Consider the following 19,625-nt stretch of genomic DNA (forward strand, 5'->3'; position numbering starts at 1 on the left):
AGTAGGACTGAGGGAGTGACGTATTGACCAGGGTGTTAAATTTTCTAGTGAACTTTAAAAGATATCCGAAGAAATACATTTCGCTTCACAGTCACACATGGACTGATGTAGCCACTCATTCATTTCATATTTATCTGTGGAATTTCCAAAAGGAAAATGATTGCTGCTATTATGGGATATGTTAGCACAGTGGACTAGTAAAAGTCTCAAATAGAAATCCAAAGACATGAGTTCAAATCTCACCACTGAATGGTTTTGTGGAATTCAAATTCAGTTACTTAAATCAATCTGGATTTAAAAAGCATACATCAGTAATGCAGGCCACAAAACTAATCCACATGGTTCTTGAATGGCTTTCAGGGAAGGAAGCATGCAAGCCCCATCTGGTCTGTATGCAACTCCACAATCAAAGCAATGGATAAGCCCTTTGAAACTACCTTGCAAGTTACTTTATGTAGGTAATGCTGGCCTTGTCACTAGTGACATTCCAGAAATAAATAATCAGGATAAACTGTTACTCCACTTCCAAGTAACTGACTGCATGTACAGGAACATTTCTGACAAATTAAATACTTTTGTACTTAGTTCCAGAAATCAGAAGTTTGCTTCAAGAATCAGAATTGATACTACAGCAGAACTACTGATAACTTGTACTACTGGAACAAGGTGCCCTGAGACATTTATGTAAAGTATACTTCACTTTTCCGAGGAGACTCATCCCCGAGGTTTCCATGGACATCCTTGATGTTTCCTAATGACCACTCATTGTTGATCAGTGCTAATAACTAGTTCACTGTAAGTTTGACAGAATATAACCTTTTGCAGATTGCGTTTCACTTAAAAAGGACTGAGGGACACGACAGGCACTGAACCCAGGTCATGGTCCACCACTGTTTACTCTTCAAATGATGATACAATTCTTTGCTAAAAGTCATCAATTAGTACCAAGAGCTTAAATTCCTGTTTTATAGATTAGCCAATCCCACTGATTCAAACTGAAGCTGTTTTACCACATAGAGACCACATTTAATGGGTCTCATATTACTTAAAAAAAATGTTTACATATTATATCAGACCTGGAGGCCAACTGGATCCGCTGGAACCATTTGAGAGCTTAGGGGTGGACCAGTTATCACTCGCAGGACCAGAATGGCTGGCCAAGGAATCACCTGCTATCATTTCATAATAGGGCAAACTATCTCGAGGCTTCACCGGTGGCGCCATGCTGCTCGAAATAGCACCTGCAAAACAACATAAAATTACAAAACTAGTAATGCATAATTCAGCTGATTAATCAGCAAAAAAACTCAAAAACAAATTAATTCTGTATGCCTTGTACTCAAACCACTCAAGGGAATGTACGTATACATGAAAAACTGAACATGCCCTCCAGTTAACCAGCACTGGATAATGAGATGTACTTTACAGTGCTGACAGACAGTTGAGTATTACCAGGGATCAGGGTCATTCAAGCTGGCTTCTAGTTTCAGGTCAAAGGTATAGTCTCACCCAACTGAATTTCAAAATTTAACGAGCAAAAAATATCAGATGAACCACTTTCACAACCAACTCTCTAACACACTTTCCAATAAAAAAAAAATCTGAACTTAGAGCTACGTACAACTTGAATCCTAAAGGTAACTGTTTCCATGAGGAGTGCTCTGGATATAGCACAAATACTCAACTACCAAAGCAGTCTATCGATGTAACTCACTACTCAACCTCATTTTAGGTATTATATCTTGATAAGAGTGGAGGCAAATAAAAATCTAATTCATACAGCTGCCAATTTTACCCCACCCAGACTTTTCATCTTAGAATTGTTTCCTCATTTCCTTAAGAGTAGTGCTACAAGTTAATAGGCGTCTTTATTTCTTTCTTTGTATCTCAAGACTTTTCATATGAAAAGTATCAAGAATTTAACATGTCAAAACTAACTTGTGAAATTTTATTAACTAGCAAGCTATTATAGATTCCCCAACCCAACATCAATTTGAAATCATATTCTCTGAACTATTGCTGTTGTTCAACAATGAAGGCTCACTTTACATTAATTCAACCTAATGCCAACTGGGGAACACAGCTCCAATCTAACATTTTCAAACTGAGCAGCATTTAACTTGGGCTCCAACTCTCTAGTTTATTACATATGGGTGTTTCTTGCAATTATGTCTAAACTGTGCCTAAATTGTTTGTAACCAGCAGGTGAAATTGATTGAAAGGCAAAGTACAAACATTCATGGTTGAAAAGAGAAGGCATCAAAAATAACCGTGATTAAGTGACACAGATATTGGCTTTAAAAGGTTGTAAGCTGCAGGAAAGAAAGCAAACAGAATAACCAGTAATGAGTTCAATATACCCAACATAATGTCTGCACATTTACCATTTTTCAAGGGATTGTGATCTGGTGGTGGAGTGGCAGGAGAGAGACCATCCATAGTCGTCCACTGCTTGAGCCGTGATTGCTGCGACTGAGGTTCTTTCATTCCTACAATACTGTTGACATCTAACTGGTTTACGTTCATGTTTGAGCCCATGCCTGAAATGTGAAAGATATTTTATTGCTGAGGACTTCAAAACCATAACACTAACACTTAGGGCCTCATATCTTAAAAAAAAATGTGCCAGCAATGAAGAGGATCAAGAGGAGGTTTATGTGAATAGTTCCGGAAATGAAATGAATGGAGTACTTGATGGCTCTGAGCCTGTACTAGCTGCAGTTTAAAAGAATAAGGGAAGATCTCACCAAAATCTACCAAATGGTGTTATCGTGAAGAGGATGTTTCCGATAAAGGGAGATTCTAGGGTCAGAGGGAAGAACTTCAGAATAGAAGGATGTCCCTTTAGAACAGTGATAAGGAGGAACTTATTTAGCCAGTAGGTGCTGAATCTGTGGAATTCACTGCCACAGATAGCTGTAGAGATCGCCATTGGGTGTGTTTCAAGTGGTTTTTGATAGGTTTTTCATTAGTGAGGGTCTCTATGGGGAGAAGACAGGATGATGAGTTTCAGAAGAAAAATAAACCAGCCATAATCAAGAGCAAATTCAATAGGTTGAATGGCCTAATTCTGCTCCCATGTTTTATGGTCTTTTAAGCTTCGTAAAAGTTTAAGAAAATGTTTAAAACAGCAGCAAAATTACAAAACACCCCGATGAAGGAACTCACCCATTGGGTAGCCTGGCTGAATCTGTCCTTTGGTCTGGAAGTCTGGAAGGCCAGAGGGAAGAGAACTAGGCACATTATCCAGATGTTGCTTGGGCATGCCAGGGTGTGATGGAGAATGCTTCATCCCTGGGGTGCTGTTGTGTCGATGCTGCTGTTGTTGTTGCTGTTGCTGCTGCAGGGCATTCACAATACGAACAAGCTATAGGAAAAATACGAGTTAAATGTCTCAGGTCTTCCTTTATTCATTCCTTCTATCCAGTCAGCTCCTCCACCTCAGCCAGAATGCTTCAAAATAATCTGCTGGAGGAATTCAGCACATCAGTCAGCATAAGCTGGAGGAAGGGAATTGTTTGAAACTCTGCATCAGGACTCAGGTCATCTGGACTATGGACCAGGAAACAGATGCTGTTCAGCCTGCTAGGTTCCTCCAGCAGGTTGTTTGTTTCTCCAGATTCCAGCATTTACAGTCTCTCATAAATCCTGGACTCCCCTCAAAGTACAACACACATAAAATGCTGGTGGAACACAGCAGGCCAGGCAGCATCAGGACGAAGGGTCTCGGCCCGAAACGTCGACAGTGCTTCTTCTGATAGATGCTGCCTGGCCTGCTGTGTTCCACCAGCATTCTGTGTGTGTTGTTGTTTGAATTTCCAGCATCTGCAGATTTCCTCATGTTTCCCCTCAAAGTACTGTGTTTTGACACATCAGACAATGCTTAAGAAAGCAAATGCTGGGTTACCAGATACAGTCCATGAAAATGTCAAAGGGGATGAAATTCTGTAATTGCATTTACTTCTTCTGGGTAGTAAAGCATACAAGCCCCTTGTAGGATCTGCCTTACCAGGACAGGATTCATGGCTTCTTCATTAACAATTCACATACAATCTCCTTACAGGTAGCGTGCGAACTAAATTCCAAACTCCAAAACCCCGAGCTGAGAAACTGTTGTGCTAAAAGCTATCATGGCATCTGAACACAAAGTGGGCTCAACTGAGGGGAACTGGGGTGATTCCATCACATTGCAGTTAAAGAGCAGACGATGAAATGTCATCTTCTGCCTGAGGCTAAGAATCCTGTCAATAGCATTCTCCAATTCCACACTGGACCTTCTTTATGCTAGTCCCACAGAATATCATGTCCAAGTGCAACTGAATTCAATGCACTTGCCTGGCCTTCTTGTGCTATGCATTTGCTCTCATTGCTTCAGAGTATATGACTAAGAACAGAACTCGAAATGCTTGGTGAATCTTCACCATATAACTATGTAGTGTTATATGCTGGCTTAAGCTGTCTATCAAATAGTCTGTATCTCTCTCTACTGTCCCTGTTCCACCACTGGCATTTAGAGCACCAATGAAGGTCCCCAATCTCTGGTGGCATTCAGGTGTTCCTTCATTGTGTCAGTACCTCGGTTTTTGCTACTGTCAGTCAGGCACGTCTCGGGTGGAGACTCAGAAATACTGTTGCACTCAGGTGTAGGATTCTTCATTGCCATTTCTGCAATAATTTTATTTTACCAGTCAAGTTTTATAGTCCAGAATTGAACTCCCAAATGTAGAGGACTGGTGGACCACTCCTAGTCTGGCTTCTACCCTTTGACCTGTTTGGCATGGGTGAGCCTACCAAGACTTAAAGCATAAAGCCCTGACTCCAACCGATATAGCTCTCCAGGTCTCTAAGGTACATAAGTCTCCAAAACACAAGGTTGTGATCCTCTCGGAGGAAATTAGTCAGTATTTTCAGCAACTCCTGTTTTTAATTTAAGATTTCCATGTCTGCAGTTTTCAGTTTCACGAAGGCTGATATGAACTTCTACCCAAGTCACAACGCTGCTGCCCTGACTCACATGAACCTGTGCAGCAGATGCAACATTCAGCTTTCTCTGGATGCACTGAATCAAACCCTTACTTCATCAGCCATCCCTGCACCAATTTATGTTGCAAGGTAAATGGACATACAACCTGCTTGAGTGTGGATGTTATTTGACAGAAATCTGGCAGAAGGATAATTTTGTAATTTATCAACTTCTGTTATTACTTAAATCTTATTTGGCTTGGTACGTAACATACTACTGAACTAATAGTACAGCCACCCATATCAAACAGGTAAAAGGGATTTTGCTACAGCACAGATTGGCCTCAAGAAAGCATACAAAATCTGTGCAGTTTCACCACCAAAACTATAAACTGTGATAGGAGAATTACAACTTAATTCGCAGAAATGCCCCAGTCATGAGTGTCCTTTGTGTTTGGATGGTTTACCACTCCTGGCTTAATTGTTAGCAAAAAGGATAATAAATAACAGAAAGGCATCTCGGGTGAGAAACACCTGCCTCTCAAACCTGCTCTGCCCTTCAATAACATTCCGAATATTCCTCAGCACCACATTCCTGCACTAACCACACCACTTTTATCTCTTTAATTCTGAAATTTCTGTATCTGTATTGAATATTCAGCAACCAATTTTCCACAAACTTGCTAGGTGCAGACTGCCTACCTTCAGGGTGGTGAAATTTCTGGCCTGGATGATCGAACACTTCCTTTAAAACCTTTATCACTGATTCTACACTGTTGTTTTTTTCTCTTTGTATCACCTCAATGTACTTACATATAAAATTATCTGTCTGGATAGCATGCAAAGTTCTTTGCTGTATCTCAATAGATGTGACAATAATATACCACTTATTCTGGTTCTAGACACTCCTTAACAGATCTATCCTGTAAAGCTCCAGAAAAAAAATATTCCCCAACACTGTGGGAAAGAATTTTTAAAGAGAATTTGCAATAGATTCCCCATCTATATCACATACTTGCTGTTCTTGTTGTTGTCGGACGGCGGCAGACAGCTTTCGTTGGTTTTGCAGCACTTGCTGCTGCTGCTGTTGTTGTTGGAGCAACAGCTGGTAAGCCTGTGTGGGGAGAAGTCACAGTGAACCACAGACAGGAAATCATAATGAAAGGGAAGACCAGATTCTTGTTCCTCTTTACTTTGTCTTACAACAGAGCAGAGCAATGAGGGATAGATTTAATATTTCTTTAGATCTGTCATTTCTCTCTAAGCATTGAGTACTGTGCATTCTTTCAGATGCCACCCATTAACACATGCAGGTCTTTGGAGTTCTAATGAAATAAAGCTATAATTGCAAAGAACAAACATCAAAATAACAGTGAACCACAAATTGAAATGCAAAGTCACTCTTAAAAGTTGTGGCAGCAATGCTTTTCAGCACCAAGTTTTCTATGTAAATGATAGTCTGACCAGAGAAGCTACAGCCATTAAAGAGCACATCGTGCCATAGTACTAATACACTTGGGCTTCTTTTTGAAAGAAATGGTACTCACCAACTGTGGGAGCTGAGGAAGTTGGCTGAGCATAGCTATTTGTTGAGGGGTTAGCTGAGGACCGAGGCCAAACAGGGCTGGGTTCAGGGCACCATTTGGAGTGGCATGCTTCAACATAGGGGCAGGAACCTGCAAACAAGCCAAAAAAATCTATTCAGCATTTAATAAATGAAACAATATAAATATCACCTAACAAAACTAAAAAACTACATTTATCAATTTAACTTTGCTAATATACTCTACAATTAAGGTCAAGCAGCTAAGATGACAGCATTGCATCAGACATCCAGTACCTCTGCATAGGAAAGTTGATACTAAGAGCATACCAGTGCTAGAAAATGATTCAGTTCTCACAATGGGCACCCACTGATAAATATCTAAATGCCAAAAAGTGCAAAAGCTAGAAACTCGAAATAAAAACAGAATGCTCAGTATATCAGATGGCATCTCTGGAGAAAAAAAATATTGAAGCTAATGTTTCAAAACAATGATTTTCCATTGACCTGAAACGTTAGGCGGTTCTCTCTCCACGGATAAGATAACTTACAGCATTTTTTTAAAATTTCAGTCTTCAAACATTCAATGTTTAGCCTAGACTTTGTGCATGATTCAAAACCAAGAACTGATCAATTACTCTCAAAATCCAGACTCTCCAATCACAATGCACCCCACTCTCTCCAAATTAAGGTACAGTGAGGATAAAGGGGAGTGAGTTGAAGCGGACTCTATTTACATACCTGAGGAGGGGGCAGGAACTGCGGAGGCACTTGAGCCCGAAGGTTAGGCTGGGATGAATTCATGGACGGCACCTGAGGCGTGTGCACACCTCTGGATTGTGCTGTGCTACTGCCAAATAAACCATGATTGCCGTTCTGTGTGTGTAAAGACAGAGAGACAGGGAGAGAGTTAAGAAGAATGTTAAATCAATTAGATTTCCTTGCATTGAATACCCTTATACAGTGTAACTTGGAAGCCTATTCCAGCCAGGTGGAAAATCACCACAGGAAACACAAAAACATTCACACATGCCCAGTGTAAAGGATAGCAATTCTATGCAATCCCCATAGTTCAGATTAGTTTATTGTCACAAACACCAGGACAGAAAGAAGTTCCTTGCTTTCGTGAAGTTATGCAACATTCCATTTAAGATGTAGGAAATAGCAGCAAAAGAAACTGTTACAGAAGTCCAAATGGATTAGCACTTTCCCTTAGGGCTTTGTTACTTTCCCCATGTGTGCTTGCCCAGCTCCCTCCTACATGTCACAAGAGAGTCAGCTTCAAAACCCACCTGGAATCTGGTGGTGTTATTCTTTTCTCTTCAGGAAAGCCACATTGGAACCTCAGCTATCGTTTAAAACTGATTGGTTCATAACATTGGATTAATACTCACCATAGCAAATATCTCCCACAACAATTAACATCACCACCACCATTCAACTCCTTCCACCCAACCCATTCTATCCCCCGATCCTTATTTGAATGTACTGTTACAAATAGCATTTCTGATTTAAAATGGGGGAGGGTTCATGCGGTCAGGATATGGATTACACACTAAATTCATAACCAAAGTGCTGCAGCAGAATAGTTTACTGTAACTTAGGGTCTTGCCTGGTTTAACAGTAAGAGAACATTGTACACAAGCAATTTACGGGAGGGATCAAGGAAGGGAATTTAGGTATCAGGACTGAACTCTGATAAGAACTAACAGATCACAACCACTCAGGAGGTCCTAACTCTCTCTGCCTAAGTTCAGACATGTCAGAGTCCAGCTCCCTTGTGGATAGAAAGTGGAGTATGATGGGCACATTTGTTGATGAATGGCGACATTTCCCAATTTAGCACAAACCATCCCAAAAATCTGATAGAAAAAGACCCAAGAAAAAAAAATCAAGCCATACAAGAAAAATGAATCAATATGAACCTTTCTTGCAAGTGCATGGGACTATTGTAAAATGTCATTTGTTATAATTGTGTTGTGCATGGGACTTGCCCATGCACAACACAATTATAACAAATGACATTTTACAATAGATCAAGCAATGTTTTAATAAAATAAATAATTTTTCCCCACTATACTCCTCATCCCAATTAAGGCAATTTTGAAATCGTTGGGTACTGTTTTTCTGTGCACTTTCAATGCTACTGTGGTACCAAAAAAATGCAACTGATTGAATGAAGGACAAGGAAAATGAAAAACAGAAAGAAATAAGTATGAAGAGGTCTGCCTAAAAGCATTGGGGGGAATGGGGCAAGGCTTACATTTGCTCCTTATAGAACACTTATTGATAACCTTACTAGTTGGAGGACTCAGCTTGTGATAGGAAAGTGTAGGCAGAGAAAGAACTAAGATTTGCTCACTTAGATTGCATAGTATCATGACATCCCGTCACAAGACACATTCAGAAAGAGCCCTTACGTGTCTAGCGTTTAGGTTTTGCATGTTAAAACCAGAGCCGATGCAGCCGAGATTGGCGGTGGGTAGAGCAGTGCCCGAGGGAGACAGCTTGCAACTCGGAGGAGGGGAGAAGGGCGAGTTAGGTGCCTCGTCAGACAGGCACCCATCTTGATTGGAGAAAGGCAAAGTCAGCTGAAGGAGGGTTAGCCAGTCAACATGCAGTTGGTATTAAGGATGAGGAGGGGGAAAGAAAGGGGTAGAGGGTAGGGGTAAGAAACAGACAAGGAAACAGCACAAAAATGATTTGTGGGTAGAGCGGGAAGAAGAAACAAAAATAAGACAGCAGTTAGGCCTCACGCACACAGTAAGACAAAATTAGTGCCATAATCAAAACTTTCACATAAAAACCCTCATCACACACAAGGAACAACTTGGCTTTCTACAGCAACACAGCAATCCTTCTACTGCAGGATATATTTTCCCTTGTCTAATCTAACAATCCAAGAACCCACCATCTGTTAATACTTATGCAACAAACTCACTTGTCCATTTAGAATTGCATTTATGTGATCAATGCTGGTTTACACTCTTTCTACTCTGACTTACCACATTATAATCAGACGAGAAGTAAATAGTTGTTAAAGCATCATGGGCACAGCAGCTTCTACTGATCTGCAGTACTTACACCACAGAATTCTGCTCTCTGGACTCATACTTTGGCAGAATAAGATAGGGGAAGGGGCTCACAAAAGCAACAGCAGCTCCCAAATTTGGTTAGCACAATGCTTTATAGTACAGGTGACTTGGGTTCCATTTCTGCCACTGCCTGTAAGGAATTTGTACCATGTGGGTTTCCTCCGGGTGCTTCAGTTTCCTCCCACAGTCCAAAGATGTGCCAGTTGGTAGGTTAATTTGTCATTGTAAATTGTCCCGTGATTAAGCTCAGATTAAATCGAGAGTTTGCTGGGTGGTGTGGTTTGAAGGGCCAGAAGGGGCTATTCTGTGCTGTATCTCAATAATAAATAAAATCAATATGCTGAACAATTAGTGCACTCCACTTGCATTATGCAGAGAAATAGAAAATACCTTGCTCAAAACAAAGCAGACCATAAATTTAATTCTAACAAGGAACTAGAAAGGTAAAGGAGGAGTTGATCAATTCAAAATATATTCTATGAAAATCCCAGTACTTGTGCAAAAAATTTAAATTCTAGATTTAAATTAAAAGCAAGTTTAGTACAGACAAACTAATGATGAGCTTCAACTTTTTGATAAGCAACTACCTTAAATGCAAATGATACAAAGGAGAAAAATAATGTTCCCTTGTGGCTCCACTCAGTAGTTGACCTCTCGACTGATTTAAAGGGGCAGTGTATTAAGTACTATTCTGGGATTTAGGCGATAACCTGTACTAACAATAATATTCGGCTGGGGTGCTTCCATTCCGACGTAGTGGGTCTAAGAAGCTCACACAAAACTATTTGAACACCCTTATCACTTGATTAATATCCTTTCTTTAATTTCAAAGAAATAAAGTTACAAGCTAAAAATCTGATGACCCAGATATTTCCAGAGCTTTGTTTATAGTTAATTTGCTTCTCCCTTTCACATACCATCTAATTTCTTCTGCATTTCACTGACTGATCATTTACTCCCCCCCATCCTTCTCTCACTTGCCAGTTATGATGGAAAGTCTTCAATGCAAAATATCAATTATCTCTCTCCAATGAAGTCATCTAATCTATTTCCAACATCTACTATCTATATATGGCAAAGCGATAGGTGATCTTCTACTATCTATACATGGCAAAGTGATAGGACATCTTCCAATGTCTTTTGATGTACTATAGTTTAACAAGATTGTTCCCCTCTCTGATATTAGAACTGTGTTCAGAATTAAAATTAAAGTGAAAATTAAAACCTGACATAACTACACCCAATCCAAATCTGGCCTGAGGATTTTATTCCACACCCAACCTAGAGATGCAGGCAGAAAATTGCATTACCACAAATGATGCAGTCAGACGATACCTACACACACTGAAGACAGTCAAAGTCCCTCATGCACCTCCTGCCAATCTCCACTCTCACTTCCCCCCAACCTCCCTAATTATCCTGTCACTGAATGACATTGCCTGTCTATGACACCAAGGCAAATTTGAGGCTAACAGTGGAAAAGCCATTCCTGATCCTGGGCAATATAACAGCCCAAACTCATTGTGCATCACACTGTGCCACTGATACAGAGTCAAACTTACTGAAAATAATCTTTTTTTTTTTTTTTTTTTTTTTTTGTTGCCTGGCTGAGTAATACCTTATACAGTTGTCACACCCAAACATGTAGTAAAATTCTTTTGAATAAAGTACAACCTGAATGGCCTGGCACAAGACAGTCTAATCCCTAATACTTTGAAGAACACAACCAGGTTCGACCCAAAACACAATCTGATTTCATTAGAACAACACAGACAAAATGCTGGAAAAAGTCAGTAGGCCAGGGAGCATTTATGGAAAAGAGTAAACAGTTGACATTTACTCTTTTCCATAGATGCTACCCAGCTTACTAAGTTCCTCCAGCATTTTGTGTGCATGCTTTGGATTTCCAGCATCTGCAGATTTTCTCGAGTTTCAGATCTCATTAGATTTGAATTAGCAGAAAAATATGTTTAAGGTATTTATGGAAGAATTGAGAAGTTTATATAAATGTATATATTCTCCACTCGTGTTGGTCTCAACAGGGATGCATGGGGTGTCCAGGAAAGGGTACCACCTCTAGTCTAGGGGCTGCTTGTGTCCAATCTGGGACAGCTCACTCATCTTTGTTCCTCACTTGTGACTCCAACTAGCTGTTTGCATACAACAGTGACTACACCACAATACACTGTTTTGACATGTGGGTTAAAGCAGGTGAGGGTAGCCATTGTGCCTCATACCCTTTTGCTCTAGGAATATGCCTGTCCTACCCTGCAAATTCAGCTCTTGCAGACTGGGCAGATGAGATATTCAATGAGATCTGATGGCCAGGAAGGCACTTCGGCAACGCTCCGTGGAGAGCAAAGAACATGATGAGGCACAGATGAAGTTACGGTCATCCATTGCAACCAAAGACAACCCCATTTAATGACTATTAGTGTCACTCAACCCAGACTTCCGAGGTCAAGAGTGGAACTGCCCCAGTGCAACAATTTTTCCACGGAGACTCTCCTGCACAGGTTTCCTATCATCAGATAACACAGACAATCACCACAGTTCTCACCTTCTCAAAGTAGGGTCCACTGTCTGTGGTGGGCGAATCTTTGGAATTTGATGGCCGGAATCCCGATCTATCCTTCCTCATCATTCCATTGTAATCCATGTTCATTCCTCTTTTGTCAGATTCCAGCTTTTTGTCTGGTAGACCACCTAGAATTTTAAAAATGCAGAAGCTTAACTATGGAGACATCCCCAATTAATCTGCACCCCACCTGACCCCAAAAGGGACATAATTAATTATTCAACAGTATATAGTTATTGAGAACACCATTACCAAAACCAGAAAAATCAAAGACTCCATTCACATTCTATACTTTTTTCATAAAGATATTTAGGAGGTAGGGCATACAGATTTCCCAAATCTGCTCCAATAATCAGCATCCATGTTCACTTTTCATCTCCTTCAAATTCCTTGATGCCCAGAAATCTATTAGTTCCAACCTGAATATACTTAACATTTCAACATTCATATCTCTTGGAAGTAAAAGGTTTCAAAGGTTTATAAGCCCTCTGAATTTTCTTTTTAAATCTGCCAAAAATTAGCACTTATTTTGAGCCCATTTTCCTAGCTGCAGATTTCTACCAAGGAAATGGCTACCCAGCACCTACACCATTAGAATCTAGCACAGCTAAATATCAATAAATCTTTGCATTCCTAAATGGTCACAGTTGTACATTATCATTACACATAGAATAGCCACCCATAAAGTATTTTTCCTAATGAAAGTAAGCAATCTCACCTTGAACTCCCCATCATTTTCTTGCCTTTGTGCTCAACCCATCTATATCCTTCTGTAAACTTTTTGTGACCTCCTAACAGGTCACATCTAGATCTACCTTATTAATAAAGCCTGACAAGAACTGGAATGCAGTGTCCTAAGGCTTTGGCTTTTATGATTTGGCTTTCTCTCAATGGATAACTGGCCAGTAAAACCCCTCTTGAAAGCCAGCCAGACTGCAGAAGACTAACTTATTCATAAATATTGATGAAGTTGTGGACTCTTTTCATTTGATGTTTTCTACACAAAGGAAAAGCCAAGTTACTGAGACCGAAAAATCAAAACAAAAACTTCAGATGCAGGGGGGGTGGAGTTTCAAGATGGCGACGTAAGCATCTGCCTTTTAGGCGCTCTTTATTTTTTTAACTATAATCACCCTTTAATTAGACCTTTTCGAACTTAATCATATGAGTTGCTACCTTTGATTGACCCTTTTTTCCTAAAATAATAGTTGATCTAATCTTGTCAAACCTAAAATGGCTACAAGTAAGAAATCGGCTAAGGATCCTTTATCCATCGACGCAATTGTTGGTCTTTTGGACACTAAACTGGATGTTAAATTTGCGGCTATGGAAAGTAAATTGGACAATAAACTGGATGCTAAATTTGCGGCTCTGGAAGGCAGACTAGAAGGTAAATTGGACAGTAAACTGTTAAGTTTGGAAAGGAGGATTACTTCGAAAATATCCGATCTTGAAGGAGTTGTTAAATCGCTTGAAACTAAGTTTCAGTCGCAGGCGTTAGAGGTTCAACAGCATGGAAATAAGATCACGACTCTTGAACAATCAATTTGTGAAAAAGCACGTACAATTGAAGTGTTAGAGAAGAAGATAGAGTCGACTGCTAAAACTTTAGATCAGTACAAGTTTAAAATTACTGATCTTGAAAATCGTTCTCGCAGACAGAATTTGCGCATCATCGGAATTCCCAAAAAAGTTGAGTCCGGTGATTTAACTGAATTTTTCTCTAAATTACTGTGGGAAATTTTCGGTGGTGAAGGTTTGAAAAATGAACCTGTTATTGACCGCGCTCATAGAGTTGCGAGGCTTTCGCCTGTGTCTGATAAACCACGAGCGGTGATTGTTCGCCTTCATTATCCTCGTGAGAAAGAGCTTCTAATTCGATTAGCTCGTAAAAAAGGTATGATCTCCTACAGAAATTATTTATTTCGAATAGTTGAAGACTATTCGTATGAAGTTATGAAAGCCAGGATCGCTTTTAAACCAGTGATGGCAGAGATTCATTCGTTTGGTTTTAAACAAGCTTTAATGTATCCAGCGAAGCTTAGAATGGTGCTGCCCGACAACAGTCTACACTTTTTTATCACTCCTGAAGAAGCGAAGAAATTTGTTGAAGAATATCGATCCTCTAGTGCAACTTGAACTATGAGTTACATTGAAGATTTTTTTTTTGGAGAGAGGATGTTATTTCATTTTAAGTTTTAACCCTGGAAGTTGGGTTATAACTTCTTATTTTGAACTATGGGTCTGGGTCTTTTTTTTTTACTATTATTATTGCTTATAGATGCTGTTTTAATCTTTATAATATCCTTTTTTTATATACGTTTGTATTTTGTAATAATGAATTATTTTTTTCAAAATGTCGTTTCTTCTTCCCATAAGTCTTTACTTTTTATAAGCGTTTATTTGCTTGCCTGTATTTAGAAATGGAACAAAGGTTTTGAATTCTTTTTCTTTAGTTTTTTTTTAAATATGTTGTAGTGTCTATTAAATCTTTTTTTTTTATAAAAATATTCTATTTTGATAACTTTTTTTTACTATATTTTCTCATTAGATTGCTGAATTTATATTCATATTTTGTAATATGGCTTTCTCAAAATGTCGTTTCTTCTTCCCATAAGTCTTGGCTTGTGAAACGTCATCTTTGTATCTGAATATGGAATTTCTTTTTTAAAGGTGTATCACATTTTTAAACTTTAATGTGCATTTTTTTTTATTAATGATCTTTCTGGTTTTACTATTTTAGTTTTTTTTTGATTTGTCTGATATGGGTGTGTATGTGTATGTATATATATATATATATATGTAGGTATATATATATATATATATTTTTTTTTGCAACTCTATATTTTAATTGGGGTGTTATATAGTTTTTTCTTAAAAAATTTTCTTATGGAGCTGCCATCTTGAAATGGGGGTAATATTAGTATTAGTTTATGCGCCTGCCGCTTGGCTTTCTTTCAAAGGGTGGGGGGAGGGGGGAGGGATCTTTTTTCATGCTTTTGCTTTTTATTTTTTTGCTTTTAGTTTATGGGCTGACTTTAAATTGTTAATATTGTTGAGGTGTCAGGATCTCCGGTTGCTCCTGAATCAATTTTCCTTCTTCCTAAATTGTGGGTTATGTGTCTTTTTAACCTTTTATGATACACACAATTAATATTGGTATGATGGATAAATCTATTAACTTTATCTCGTGGAATACTAATGGTTTAAATCATCCAATTAAACGTAAAAAAATATTTAAAGTATTCCATAGATTGAACGCTAATATTATTTTTGCACAGGAGACCCACATTAGGAGGGAGGATAATCAACGTTTTTTTAGGTTCTGGAAAGGTCAACAATTTCACTCAAATTGTACCGCTAAAATTAGGGGTGTGTCTATTTTTATAGACGCCTCAATTTCGTTTACACATTATGAAATTATTTCTGATCCACAGGGTAGATTTTTGTTGATAACTGGTTCACTTTTTAATCGGAAAGTTGTTTTAGTTAATATTTATGCTCCAAACTTTGATTGTCCTGAATTTTTTAAACGGTTATTTACTTCTCTTCCTAATTTGAATGAATATATGTTGATTATGGGTGGAGACTTTAATTGTTGTTTGAATCCTTCGATGGATAGATCTAAACCTATTCGAACTCTTCCGAATAGATCAGCTTTACTTATTAATTCTTTTATGGTTGATTCTGGAATTACTGAAATATGGCGGTTTTTGAACCCTAAAGGTAAAGAATTTTCATTTTTTTCACATGTATATCATAGTTATTCTAGAATTGATTACTTTCTTATTGATCATCGTTTATTAACAGATGTTATTGATTGTAAATACGATTCTATTGCTATTTCGGATCATGCGCCTTTGAAGTTATCTATCAAGATTTCGGATTCTTCTATCAATACTAGATCTTGGAGACTTAATGCTACTTTACTTCAAGATCCAGAATTTATTACCTTCATAAAACAACAAATTGACTTATTTTTTTCAACAAACTATAATGAAGAGATTGATAAAGGAATACTTTGGGACTCTTTCAAGGCTTTTATTCGTGGACAAATTATTTCATATTCCGCTGGTAAAAGAAAACAAAGATATTCAGATATAGCTTTATTGGTGGATAAAATTAAAGAAATTGATAAGATTTATTCCGTTACTCCTACCAAAGAACTTTATAAGAAGAGAGTTGAGCTTCAAATGGAACATAGTTTATTATTATCTTCTTCAATTGAGAATCAATTAATTAAGACTAGGGCTCAATTTTATATTCATAGTGATCGAACTGGTAAATTGTTAGCTAATCAATTAAAAGCTATTTCGACTAAGCGACAAATTATTAAAATTCGTAAACAAGACGGTAATTTAACTACTGATTATAAAGAAATCAATAACACTTTTCAAGATTTTTATAAATCTTTATATCAATCAGAATTTGACGGTGACCGGTTTACGATGGATAATTTTTTTAATAATTTGAATATTTCTAAACTGATAGATGAAGATTGTAGCTTGCTTGATGCTCCTATTTCTATGGATGAAATAAGAGAGGCTATCTCATCAATGAATTCAGGGAAAGCTCCTGGTCCTGATGGTTTTATTGTAGAATTTTTTAAAACTTTTTCTTTATTGCTTTCTCCTTGGCTATGTGAAATCTTTAATGATGCGTTTGTTAAGAAGAGATTACCTCAATCGTTTTATGAAGCTACTATCTCTCTAATTCTTAAAAAAGATAAAGATCCTACCTTATGTGCATCTTATCGCCCTATATCATTATTAAATGTAGACTCTAAGATTCTTACAAAAATTTTAGCCATTAGATTAGAAAAGGTATTACCACAGATTATTTCAGAAGATCAAACTGGTTTTATTAGGAATCGATATTCCTTTTTTAATATTAGAAAATTGATTAACATAATTTATACTTCATCACCTACAACCCCAGAATGTGTTATCTCATTAGATGCTGAAAAAGCCTTTGATAGAGTTGAATGGACATATTTATTTAATGCATTGAGAAACTTTAATTTTAGTCCTAATTTTATATCATGGATTAAATTAATATATTATAAACCTGTTGCTTCTGTTCTTACAAATAATTATAGATCCTCTTTTTTTCAATTATCTCGTGGTACGAGACAAGGTTGTCCTTTAAGTCCTTTATTATTTAATATTGCATTAGAACCTTTAGCTATTGCTATTCGTGAGTCTCCTAATATTTTTGGTATTACCCGTAATGAGAAGTTATACAAATTATCGCTTTATGCTGATGATTTGTTGTTATATATTTCTAATCCTAGTAGGTCTATTCCTGCTATTTTATCCTTGTTGGCTCAATTTGGTAGTTTTTCTGGTTATAAGTTAAACTTAGATAAGAGTGAGTTATTCCCTTTAAACGCGCAAACTTTATTGAGTGATAGGATGCCATTTAAAGTTGTTACTGATAACTTTATCTATTTAGGTATAAAAATCACCAAGAAATATAAAGATTTATTTGGACTGAATTTTTTACCTATGCTTCATCAAATTCAGCAACTTACTATTAGATGGTCTCCCTTATTTTTATCATTAGTTGGTCGGATTAATGCTATTAAAATGATGATTTTACCGAAATTTTTATATTTATTCCAAGCTTTACCAATTTTTATTCCTAAATCTTTTTTTGATAATATTGATTCAAAGATTTCCTCATTTGTTTGGCAAAATAAAAATCCTAGGTTAAGCAAAAGGCAATTACAAAAGTCTAAAAAAGATGGTGGTCTAGCTTTACCTAACTTTAGATTTTATTATTGGGCGAATAATATTCGTAACCTAATGTACTGGAAACTAGATTTGGATTCACCTGTGTGCCCACAGTGGGTAAATTTGGAATGTAGTGAGGTTAAGGGATATTCTATATTTTCCGTTCTTGGTTCTTTTCTTCCTATTGATTTAGCCAAATTCAATAAACAGATATCTAACCCTGTTGTTAAACATACACTACGAATTTGGTTTCAATTTCGCAAATTCTTTAATCTGAAAAACTTTGCTTTGGACAGCCCTATTTTATGTAATTTTTTTTTTAAACCTTCATTGACAGATCAAGCTTTTAGTATATGGAAAAGGAAAGGTATAAAATGTTTTCGTGATCTTTTTTTTGAAGGTACTTTGATGTCTTTTGATCAACTATCCAACAAATTTGAATTACCTAAATCTAATTTTTTTAGATACTTACAAATTAGAAATTTCTTACATAAAATTCTTCCATCTTTTCCTAATTCAACTCCATCGGATTTTTCAGATTTGATTTTTACTTTTAATCCTTGTCAGAAGGGATTAGTAGCTTTTATTTATAACATGATTATGAAGATACAGCCAGAAATATCGGATAGAATTAGACAAGAATGGGAAAAAGAACTTCGATGTAATATATCAACAGATAAATGGGAAAAAATTTTACAAATGGTTAATTCCTCCTCTATTTGTGCTAAACATGCTTTAATACAATTTAAAATTGTACATAGAGCTTATATGTCTAAAGATAAACTTGCCCGATTTTATTCGCATATCAATCCTCAATGTGACAGATGTCACTTAGAAGTGGCTTCATTGACTCACATGTTTTGGACATGTCCCACTTTACATAACTATTGGAAGGACATTTTTGATGTCATTTCCTCAGTATGGAATATCGATTTACAACCCCATTTTATTACTGCAATTTTCGGTATACCAAATGAAGATGGCAATCAACTTTCCCCTTCAATCAGACGAATGATTGCCTTTGTAACATTAATTGCCAGAAGGTCTATATTACAAAACTGGAAAGAAGTAAATCCTCCTACTACATTTCAGTGGTTCTCCCAAACTATTTCTTATTTGAGTTTGGAAAAAATCAGAAGCACTATCTTTGATTCTTCAATTAAATTTGAAGAAACCTGGGGACCATTTATTCGACACTTTCATATGAATTAATTTGGCTTATTTCAGATCCTTTTCTCTACTTATACTTGTTCAGGTATGGAGTTCTGGAGTTCTTTTCTTGACACCTTTATATATTTATAAAGTGTTATTATTGCCCATGTTAGTGTTAGTTTAGTATTTTTTTTCATTATATATTTTTTCTCATATATAATTTCAATTTTTTTTTTCTCTTTTTTCGACGATTATTTTTGTTTTTCATATATATTTACATAGACTTGATTGATTTATGCACCTTTTGTTGATGGATGTTTTAATAGGATATTATTATCCTATTACTAATGTAATCTCAAGTTTATTGAATCTGTAATCTATTCATTATTTTGTGTTGTTTTTTTTTATATATGAAATTTAATAAAAAGATTGAAAAAGAAAGAAAAACTTCAGATGCAGAAAATCTGAAATATATACCAAAGATGCTTGAAAAGTTCAGCAGGTCAGGAGATTCTGTGGAAAGAGAATTATACCAGGAATGGTGCCAGACTTGGTGCTGT

The 19,625-nt window shown here is 37.0% G+C and overlaps 1 protein-coding gene across 6 annotated transcripts in view; it reads right to left on the reverse strand.

Moving 5' to 3' along the window:
• The window catches only part of tnrc6ba (trinucleotide repeat containing adaptor 6Ba), a 196,546-nt gene that overhangs the window by 15,248 nt on the left and 161,673 nt on the right, over positions 1 to 19,625 (reverse strand). For 5 of the 6 annotated variants that reach the window (XM_059953567.1, XM_059953570.1, XM_059953572.1 and 2 more), the window contains 8 exons: positions 12,161 to 12,306; positions 8,926 to 9,096; positions 7,247 to 7,381; positions 6,510 to 6,638; positions 5,978 to 6,076; positions 3,169 to 3,367; positions 2,385 to 2,540; positions 1,077 to 1,241 (listed from right to left, as the gene is read on the reverse strand). In XM_059953567.1, the coding sequence (XP_059809550.1) occupies positions 1,077 to 1,241; positions 2,385 to 2,540; positions 3,169 to 3,367; positions 5,978 to 6,076; positions 6,510 to 6,638; positions 7,247 to 7,381; positions 8,926 to 9,096; positions 12,161 to 12,306 (1,200 nt within the window). The remainder of the gene's footprint in view (positions 1 to 1,076; positions 1,242 to 2,384; positions 2,541 to 3,168; positions 3,368 to 5,977; positions 6,077 to 6,509; positions 6,639 to 7,246; positions 7,382 to 8,925; positions 9,097 to 12,160; positions 12,307 to 19,625) is intronic. The other variant, XM_059953568.1, reaches the window with a different exon arrangement.

This window comes from Hypanus sabinus, chromosome 29 (assembly GCF_030144855.1).
Source record: "Hypanus sabinus isolate sHypSab1 chromosome 29, sHypSab1.hap1, whole genome shotgun sequence".
In the NCBI taxonomy this organism is placed as follows: domain Eukaryota; kingdom Metazoa; phylum Chordata; class Chondrichthyes; order Myliobatiformes; family Dasyatidae; genus Hypanus; species Hypanus sabinus.